Below are 10,576 nucleotides of genomic sequence, written 5' to 3' on the forward strand. Positions count from 1 at the left end.
AGCGAGGCGTGCGAGGCACCATGCGAGGCGTGCGAGGCATGCGAGGCATGCGAGGCGTGCGAGGCATCGCAATTTCCTTAATTTTTACACATGACCATATCGTGGGCTCAAGTGTAGAACTCATCGAGCTTGTTTTTTAAGTTCACCGCTGACCAGGTTATGAAATAAAATATTGCATCGTGGGCTCAAGTATTTCCCAAATTATTAGAACAAAGCTAAAAATTCGGAGCTCCGCTTTCAGGCTTGGCACAATAATCAATATTCCCTTTCTTTGTACTCATGAGCCGTACAGGCGACACAAGGCATAAAACATTCGAGAAAATTATGAATAATTCATTACAATAACAAGTACAATAATATAAAAGCAGAAAATTACTTACTGTTGAATTAATATAATATATATAACAACTTTATTTAAATAATAACATATAACATATTATTAAAAAAGGGTTATAGAAGGGAGGAACTTAATCCTCATTGTAAACTATACCCCAGATGGCAGATGCTTGATGCTGATGCTTGATGCTTGATGATTGAAGAAGATTCGAAAAGAGATTCAACCACGATGTCCGAAGATCTCAGAAAGACACAAGGAGAAGCACCGGTCTATAAAAAAACCCTAGGAGGGGAACCAGAGTCGGGATTCACATTTGGGGGCTCCGACGGGAAGGCACGTGTTATTGCACAAATAAATAACAAGTTTATTATTTCTCTTCTTAAATGTTTTCGTAGCTCAAGTGGATAAGGTGTCTGAGGATGAGGAGGTCGTCAGTTCGAACCCCGTCGAGACTAATTTTTTTTTCGTGTTAAAAAAAACCAACCAACCAAACTATTTCGGCATTTTTTGATATTTTAAATTTTTTTCATATTTTTAAATGTATTTTTTAAATTCTTTTTTATTTTTTGTGTGCCTCGCATGCCTCGCACGGTGCCTCGCACGCCTCGCTGCCTCGCACTTTGTAAGGACCCATTCATTTTGCTAGCCAATGACAAGTCCTAAAAGATCCACGTGATCATGCCCGTGATCGGAAACAAAGAAGACTCCATTTGGCGCTCATCTTTGAATGTACTTTGGATCGGTTGATCGCTTTTCTCAACTGTTTTGCTTAATATAACATTTCTAAAGATAGCTTTTATTGTGGTTCAATGGGAAAACGAGAATAGCGTGAGTGTTTTAAAAGAGAAGAAATTCGTTGGCGCCGTGGAGTTAAAAGAAGGGACAACAGTTGACATATGGACCGGTACAAACAAGGGTCGAGTGGCCATCTGTAAAGCTACGATTTTGAAAGTTTGTGGTGAGTAAAAATTGCGATATTCGTTGTGATCAAAATCTTATAAAAGAATAGATGTAGCGGGTTGAATTAAGCTTACATAACGCTCGGCGCAACTGAAACTAGAATAATTCTGAGAATCGAATCGGTCACTTGCATGCCGCAGTTTCTTAAGCTTATGCTTTACAATGAAATAAACCTATCAGTAAGGTTTCAAGATTCCTCTAGTCACGTTTGGGAACATTCAAGATTCATAACAAACCTTAGTATATAAAGAAGCCCTCCTTGGTAAAAACAAAATAATGTATTCAGCCCTTTTTTAGTAAAATCCATGAGAGAGATGTACTAACTCCATAACAGAGATTTCTCAATTTGAGAATCCAATGAATGCCCTTTTCCTCATAGCCATCTCAAAAGCCTAGTCTGAGCTTTAAACATACATATTTTAATATATTTTTTTTTTTCAAATTCAGATGTCAAGGAATCCAGATACAAAATGGTCAAGGTTCTTGTTGACAACCTCATTCAAGGCCAACTCATTGTGAGCACAGGAAAAAAAATACAAACAGTACAAACAGCAGCTAAGTTTGCAGTTTAGGATAACTTCATTCCAATTTATTGTTACAGTTACAACAAGATTTTAATCAAAAAATCAATTTTATTTGTCTGTAATTAGCCCCTTCACTCCCAAGAATATAACTGTATAAATATAACTTAAGAAATTGTATTTTATGGAAAAGAATCAACAGATTTTATTCACAATTTGTGTCAAACCAAAATAAATGATTGATTAGAACTATTTTATATGAATAGCTGTAATTGAGGATTAATCCGTAGGAAGTTTTCAAGAAAAGAAAAATAAATCAAATTCCATCCTAATATTACCACACATTGATGTTAATAATTAATCAAAAATATTTTACATGTAAGCCTTAATTAAGCTTCTAAATAAATTTCATTGAATACTTGAATTTTAGCTGGGTTTTTTAAATTTTAAGTATTTATTTTATATCATTAGCCTCAGATTTTTGCTTAAAATTCCCAGTAATTCTTAAACATTCCTAAAAATTCCCAAAAATTCCCAGAAATTCCCAGAAATTCCCAGAAATTCCTAGGAATTTTTTAGATTTACAGCTTTTCAGGGAAAGTCATTGGTTCTCTGAGTTGGAATTCCTAGGAATTCCTAGGAATTCCAAGTCCTGTTGGCTATAAACTTGGAATTTCTGGGAATTTCTGGGAATTTCTAGGAATTTCTAGGTTTTTAGAACCAGAGTTGTTATGGTTGGGAATTCCTAGGAATTCCTAGGAATTCCCAGTCCGAATTTACCGTGAAAATTCACACCTTTATTCCTAGGAATTCCTAGGAATAAATTCCTAGGAATTCCTAGGATTTTCCTAGGAATTCCTAGGAATTCCAAAAGCCATTTCGCAAGGGTATTGTTAAGTAATAGAATTATTAATTTTCAATAATTTTCACACTAGGCAAGTGTGGAGTCTTGAGCCTCAAGCTTTCCCAAGAAAGAAAATGAGCATATGCAAAAGTGGAGCTTTTTCTCTTGTAAACACTGCCAATGTACCATCTTACCATTTCACCATCGAGCTTTTTCGTATATCTATCTATAGTTACTACCTATATCCATGTGCACCTCCCCTTCTCTTGTTGGCTGACGTGTTACATAGTTCCTTATGGCTTGGGAGGAATCTTCCATGGATCTACCCATCTCTGATTTCTTGTCAAGTTCCAGAAATCAAACAGTTAATATACAGTTTCAATCCAAAGTAATATAAAATCCCCACAATAAATAAGAACGATCTAAACATTGAGTGAACTGACTGTAAACTGACTGCAAGGCAGAAACAAAGTGATAAGGATCTAATCTGGTGGAATTGCTTCAACTTACCACAAAGAGATTGTCTTTTGACAAGACTGCCATATTTTGACAGGAGTCAAAACACAAGGAATGAGTAACATAAAATGCCCAGCCATACTATAATCTCAAACTTCTAATTAGTTTTGTATTATTACTTAACTGCTTTATTTTATGCACATTTCCTATCAGGTGTTAAAAGTGAAGCAAAGAGAGAAGCATGGCCACGCATAGCTGACCAGTTAAACAAGTTTTTTGAAATACAAAATACCACCTGTCCAAACACCTTATGATGTTTGTACTTGTTTTGTGCATTATTTGTACTTAGTGCAGTTATATAATAAACAAGATATCTACATACTTGCTGTTCTGTTCCTTCAGCCACTCTGTTCCCTTGCCCTGTCTCCATCACACCATTGGAAAACATTTCTGAGTCGACAGGCACAGGTGCTCGGCCTACAATGAAAACTTTTGTTAAAACAAAACTATAACAATTTTTGCATTATGCAGTCACTAGGAGTGTGTATCACAGAGTTTGGTTTTATATCATGATAACACCCTCTGGCTGATGGGCTTGTTTTTTCTCAGAACCTGCTTGTAAGAAAACATATTGGAATGGCAGGGAGAAGTTAAATCTCACGCAATAACCTCTACAAACAAAAGGGTTAAAAGGAGCAATCCTGGTGTTGCTATACATTTCCCTAAGAACCCACAAAAGTGAACATGAAAAGGTGACACCATTTGGCATTATCTCTTGCTAAACAAGAGTAGTTACTAATTTGTAGTTACTTAACATTACCTGATGAAATCCTCAGCTTCTGAAACTGTGTTTGCAGGTCAAAGACCTGAAAAAATAAATCAAACCAAAACATTTTTAAAATCTTTGGTTACTATATTACTTTCAATGGGTGTTTGTGCAACAAAGTTCAAGTTCAATTCAATTAAGATATTAAGTAAAAAAAATATTTTCTTCATTTCAAGGCAGGAGACTGGGAGGTTGTCTTCAATTGCAAGTAGAAGAAAACTGTGCTAAGGTTTGGATTGTATGTTATTTAAACATGATATTTACATACCTGCTCTTCATTTAATTGAGGCCCTCTGCATATATTTGTGACTGGTACCTTTGCTGCATTTTGCACTGTCACAGAATGTAAAGAGCTTCCTGTTGGAGCACCACTGGATACAATCTTGGACTCAGAAAGACCTAAAATGAAAACAATTGTTTAAACATGGAAACTCTATCTTTTCAATGGACCTAAATTAACAGCAGCACTCCAATTTGGACAAAAGTTGCAAATTGGCAACCAACATATTTTTTTTGTTTACTGTGATTACTCCAGTGGTGTCTATAACATCACTCCATAAGATTCTTATGTCTTCAAAGGCATCTTCTTTGTTAGATAATAACTGTACTACCATTTCTTTCAAGTCTTTGGAATCAAATTCAGAAAAGAAGTAATCAAAGAATTACAGAAAAACTCTAAGTATTAATAATAGAACCTTTTGAAATACACTTATGGATGAATGTTAGCAGAGTACAACCACAAATTTTCAACATTGGCAACACAGTCAGACTCAATACATGCAAGAGTATTCCTTTAATCAGATACAGCATACACTGACACCTTGAACACCAATGATTAAGAAACCTGAAATTAATACAACTGTCATCCTTTTACTTGATAATGGAATCAAGATGACTTTGAAATGTTGTGGTTTAAGCATGCTGATATTAATCCTTAAACACCAAGTACACATGAAGATGACTACTACGTGTAAGTGTGACAGTACAACAATTTAATTTCCTTCAAAATCAATTGCGGCTAAATTAACAGCAGCACTTCAATTTGGACAAAAGTTGCAAATAGGCAACCAACAAATTTTTTTGGCAAAAGAAAAAATAATCTCTCTTTGGTCAAATTATCAACCAAACAACACACCAGCATCTCTCTTTTTCTGTCTTGTCATTCATTTACCAAAATGAGCATTGAGTCAAACTGAATTTGTTGAGATAACTTTAATCTAATATCAATTTATCTGTGGTTACTTACCTTTATCCATTGTAATGTAATTTCTTTTCCTCTTTTTCCAGGTAATGAAAACTGTAAAAAAAAGTCATGCTTAAATTTAGCTCCAAGTTTCCAGATACAAAATGACTCCAGCCTTTAAGTCTCAACAGAGGAAAAATACCCAAGAAAGGGACAAAAAAATAAATGCACAAAGACAGACAAATAGCAAGTTCTGAGTGACATGAAAAAATTAAATGCAATAATTATCATAGCTACAAATATTATTAAACTTCAAGAATACTCATGGAATATTTCACAATTTCTACATCAGGAAAAACTATAGGAAGTTTTGGACTACATTTTAGCTCCATACCATCAATGATCTTGACGTTCTTAACTCTTTTGAAAAGTTTTACAAGTAGTAAATTCATAACAAAGTTATAGCCAAATTGTTATTCCTGTAGAAGCTTACATTAGTACAAGTGAAGGAGTGCAATTGATCACATGTACATGTTCGATCGAACGTACAGTATATTTCTGTCGAGGAACTCTTGATTGCAGTTTCTGAACCGATTCCATGTGGAGTTTAGCTTCATTACTAAAAATCTAAATTTTACGAGGTAAATCAAGCTCCAATAACTTTTCAAGATTTCGTCATCTCTATAATTTGTACTTTTCCACAGTACGAAATTACTTTCGCCGAACATGGTGAACGTATTCCGCTCACTAACATCGGAACAGGCTCTTTTTCTGCAGAATTACATCGAAAAAAGAAGGTTTCGCTGCCTTTGTAAATGATACCTCGTGATCTGTCAAATTCGAACGAGCTCTGAACTTGATTATAAAGCTAAACATCATATGAATTTTGTTGAACTTACAGTACTGCACGGTTGGTAAGAAGGATCTGATCTAGTAGAACTTACCACGAAAAAAGTGTTTTTCCACCAGGTTCTTCGAAATATTAGTATGGTCTACAAACTGCGATGGAAGGTCGTCGCACAAAAGTAAGTATTTTTACTGGTTTCTTTGTGAGAAATAATTCTAGGCTGATCATTCATCTAATAATAGCTTGCGATCTCGAGCCCAGGTCCATTTTGGCTGCCAAAAAAGGTAGGCGTGTCATGTATGGGCCATTATTATGTCCTTGATACATATTATGTCCTATACTTTACATACATGTAGTGTACTTAACATAAAATACCCTACACACACATACAAGGCTAAACAAGGCTAGATAAAGCTATATAACACAGCTCTACAGGGCTATACACAGCTATACAGGGCTATACACAGCTATACACAGCTACACAAAGCTATACACAGCTATAAAGGGCAATACACAGCTGTACAGAGCTATACAGGGCTGTACACAGCTATACAGTGCTATACACAGCTATACAGTGTTATATACAGCTTTGCAGTGAAGCAAACTCCTCGGTTGATTATGCTTTAATTACAACGATGAAACAGTTCTACAGGGTGAAACACAGTATAAATACGCTGAATGACAAGAACAATAAAGCTAAACGCAATAAAGAATAACGAACTTACGATAATAAGTACAATCAGATTAATCCGTCCATGCGAAACGAGTTCAAGTGTTTTTTAAAACAACATGGCCGACTCTCCACTCGTCACCAGTCCTACCGAGCCGTCGGTATATGGCCAGCGGTTGGCCGGCGGTAGTCCCTTCATCCCCCTCAGTCCGAGGACCTAGAGCGGTTCAATTTAAAGCGTAGGGAGGAGGACTCAAGTGACCCATTTTCCTGTTTCAGGTTCGTACCGTTTGGGTGGCCGTGAGATGCGACGAGAGCGTGGAACCGGTTTAGGCGGCAGTGGGAGTGGCGTAGGGGGCATTGAGGAGTCTTCATCGGGACTTGTTGGTAGCTGGAGGTCCCGGGACTGTACGTCGAGGTTTGGACTGTCGACCTGTGTCGGTCTCGCTGGGGTGAGGGGCGACAGTGGTGCTGGGGCTTGGACCACGTTTGGTTTGTTGGGCGTTGCCGCCTTGGGCTGCGTGGACTGGGGAGTCTGTAGTGTTGGCACAGAGGGCGGGGGGTTTGGGCACTGGTCAGCACTGCTGGTAGGTAGTTGTGAAGCTGTTGGCTGCTGTGAACGTATAGAGGGCGTGGTTGGCGTGTAGACTCGCAGGAAGCGGCGGTTGCATAGTGTGATTCGCCCAGAGCCGTCCACCTTGACACGGTATTGGTCGTGGCCAGCTGATTCCACTACTACCCCTGAGCGGTCCCATTTGGTGGGGTTTGGTCCTTGTTGATTCTGCAGGAAGACTCTCTCACCAAGGGTCAGGGGGCGGAGGGGGCGGGAGTGGGCCTTCAGCGACTCGGTTGTGCGGGTGATGCGTGTGCGAAGAGCTTCCTCCTTAGCTGCCCATGCTTGACGCCAAAGGGGTCTAATGTATGTGTTCGAGAACTTCTCAAGGCGGTTGACGAACGAGAACGAGTCCCTTAGGGGGCGGCCAAATATGATTTGCGCGGGTGAGAGGTTGCAGTCTGGGTCCGGGGTGTTGCGAAGTTGTAACATGGCACGTAAGAAGCGGTCGTGGTCGAGGCTGCCCGTCGGGCCTGTATTAGACAGCAGGAGGCGCTTGGCTGTTTTCACGGCAACTTCTTCCCGGCCATTCGATTGAGGGAAGCTGACGGAGGACACGCGATGTCGTACACCCCAGAGGCGGAGGAAATCTTGTGTGCCCTTAGCGGTGAACTCTGGGCCACCGTCGTTTGAGATCTCCTCCGGGACGCCGAACGTAGCGAAGAAGGAACGGAGATGGCGAACTAGGCCGGCTGAGCCGGCAAGGTTGGTCCCAGCTGTTGAACTTAGGACTCCAAATGGGGATAATGGTGGTGTAGATGGGAGAGGGGGGGTGGCAGCCTGTGAGGGTGCGTTTCGATTGCAGTCTGCGCATCCCTCCCTAGTTTCGCGGATGTCCTTTGATATCCCCGGCCACCAGACGATGGCGCGGGCTCGCTGTTCCATTGAGGAGGTCCCTTGATGGGCCGCGTGGAAATTCTGTAAGACTCTGCGGCGTAGGGATGGGGGGACGACGACACGGTCCTGGTAGAGGAGTACGCCCTCTTCTGCGTAGAGGGACTCGCAGATGGGCCGAAGGCTTGTCAGGGTAGGGTCGTCGCTGGCAATCGGTTTTCCTTGCTCGACTGATCGTAGGAGAGGGCCCAAAGAGACATCTGCAGCTGTCTCTGTCGCGAAGAGAGACCAGGAGATGGCGCCTAGCTCCTGGGTGTCGTTGCGGATGGTGTTCATCAACGCTAACTCTGCGATGTCGGGGAAGCTGGATAATCCAAGAGAGACAGTGTTCTCTGTAGAGGATTGGGAAGGGTGTCTTGAGGTAGTGTCGGCGGCGTGGTTACTCGTGCCAGGTAGATGTCTGATCTCGAAGCGCCACGGGAGAGTGCGCTGTTTGAGGCGAAACAGGCGCGAATTGGTGATCTCATCCAGAGTGCGGTCGCCGAAGATCTTGATAAGGGGTTTGTGATCGGTGACTGTCACGAGGTTGTCGCAACCTTGTGTAAAGTAGCGCGTCTGCTCTAATCCCCAGGCCACGGCGAGGGCTTCTCCTTCAATAGCTGCGTAGCGCTGTTCTGCTCTGTTCTTCTCAAGAAGCGGGAACCGGCCAGTGTGATTCTCCATCCTCGGGGGCAGCAGAAGGAGAAAGTAACCGATACCACGCTTGGACCAGTCAGGGCGGAGGCAGGTGCGCCTCTGTATGTCGAAGATTTCCACCCCCTGGCGGATAGCTTCAATGATGGCTTCCTTGGACGCTTGAAATGTTGACTCGAGCTCGGGGGACCACGAGAATTTGCAGCGGGGGCTGAGAAACGGCTTGAAAGGGGCCATGGAGTCGCGCAGCTGGGCGTAGTTGGAAACCTGGTTGACGAGGCCAAACCAACTCCTGTTGTCGGTGGTGCTAGTAGGGGAGGGGAAGTCTTTTATGGCGTCTAAGTATTTAGGAAGGGGTTCAATAGTGCTATCAGATACTCTAAATCCAGCGAAATCTACGCTTCTCTCAGCGAACTGGAACTTGTCAGGGTTGAGCACAATCCCCGCCTGGCCTACACGCGTAAGGAAGTCGATGGTCCTCCACCAGTGTTGTTCGAGGTCGGTGTCGTAATGGACTGTGTCGTCGACACAACGTTCCTTGCGCTCAAACTCGGCTAGGACGGCATCGAAGCGGCGATTATATCCGTCCCCTGATGACAGGAAGCCTTGAGGTGCCCTCGTGTAGCGCCAGCGGCCAAAAGGCGTGATAAAGGTGGTCAGGTAGCGGTCAGAATCACGCAGAGGAACACTGTGATAGCCGTTCCAGGCATCGGTCACGGTTTTCCAAGTGTCCTTGGGAATGCGACGGGCAAGTTGGAAGGGTGACTCCATGGCAAAGGTCTCACGTTGGCAGAATTTGTTAAGTGGCGAGATATCGACTGTGCGGCGGGGGGAGCCGTCGTGCTTTCGAGTGATGACCATCCTATGACACCACGTAACCGGTTCGCCGTATGGCACACGCTCGATGACGCCAAGAGCTCCGTCGCGTAGGAGGTCATCGTACACCCGTTGCTGCCAGTGGAGGGGTATGTTGGTCGGTGTGTGGCAGGCCTTAGGTGTGGCCGCTGGGTCAACATGTATCTCTATGGGTGGGCCCTCCATACATGGTAGCGCTTGATGAGGGCAAGTGTTGAAGGTGGATGAGGCATATCTGTCGAGAAGCCAAGCTTTCATTTTCGCGTTGTTCTCAGGCTTACAGGGGAATGGCAACTCGGAGGGACGTGGCGGTGCTGCTCCGCGCTGTGGACATGAGCACGTAGCGTTGTGGGCGGCGTTCGTTACTGGACAGCCTTGGGCCCCTGGACAGCCGTCGTTGAGGGCCCGTATAGCGTTGATGTCGGGTGATACGCGGGACGCGTGTGGCTGCGTGGCTGAGGTCTCTCTATCAGGTGGGGGACCAGTGGGGTTGCCGAGGCATGGGAAAGTGCTCGGTAGAAGTCCAAGGTTGAGTAGCGAGTCGTAAGACAGGTACATGTCCTTGACGGAGCTGCTCACATAAACCATGGAGTGGCATGCCGTAATCTCGCCGCTGCTGGACTGTGTAGCAAGTTAGGCAAAGAACGCTCCCTCTATCGATATAGGCGAGTGGTTGGCTGCTGAGAGGCTGAGGCTTATGGGGTGGAGGTCGTCACGAGAGAAACCGCAGGCTATGAAGTCGGACAATGACCACAAGTCCGATTGGGCGCCAGTGTCAGCTATTGCAGATACTTCGGCATAGATGTCTGAGGGGGTGTTGTAGGCGCCACTACCGGTCCTGCCTGGCCGGGAGAGGGATATGGTGATTGGGAGCCTAGGGTGATCTCGTAAGCGAGTCCTTTTCCACTCCCCCTTAGAGAAGATGTGGTGATCTAGC

At 43.2% G+C, this 10,576-nt stretch overlaps 1 protein-coding gene and 1 pseudogene across 1 annotated transcript; one reads left to right on the forward strand and one right to left on the reverse strand.

Moving 5' to 3' along the window:
* Positions 1–565: 565 nt before the first annotated feature.
* LOC149040994 (uncharacterized) lies at positions 566–2,013 on the forward strand. Its single transcript, XM_089214594.1, has 3 exons — positions 566–670; positions 1,127–1,295; positions 1,745–2,013. The coding sequence occupies exons 1-3, from the start codon at positions 566–568 to the stop codon at positions 1,867–1,869; spliced, it is 399 nt and encodes a 132-aa protein (XP_089070720.1). The 3' UTR covers positions 1,870–2,013.
* A 4,884-nt stretch (positions 2,014–6,897) lies between these two features.
* Positions 6,898–10,576, reverse strand: part of LOC149040995 (uncharacterized) — a 4,922-nt pseudogene continuing 1,243 nt past the window's right edge.

This window comes from Pocillopora damicornis, chromosome 8, assembly GCF_964200805.1.
Source record: "Pocillopora damicornis chromosome 8, jaPocDami1.2, whole genome shotgun sequence".
Lineage (NCBI taxonomy): Eukaryota > Metazoa > Cnidaria > Anthozoa > Scleractinia > Pocilloporidae > Pocillopora > Pocillopora damicornis.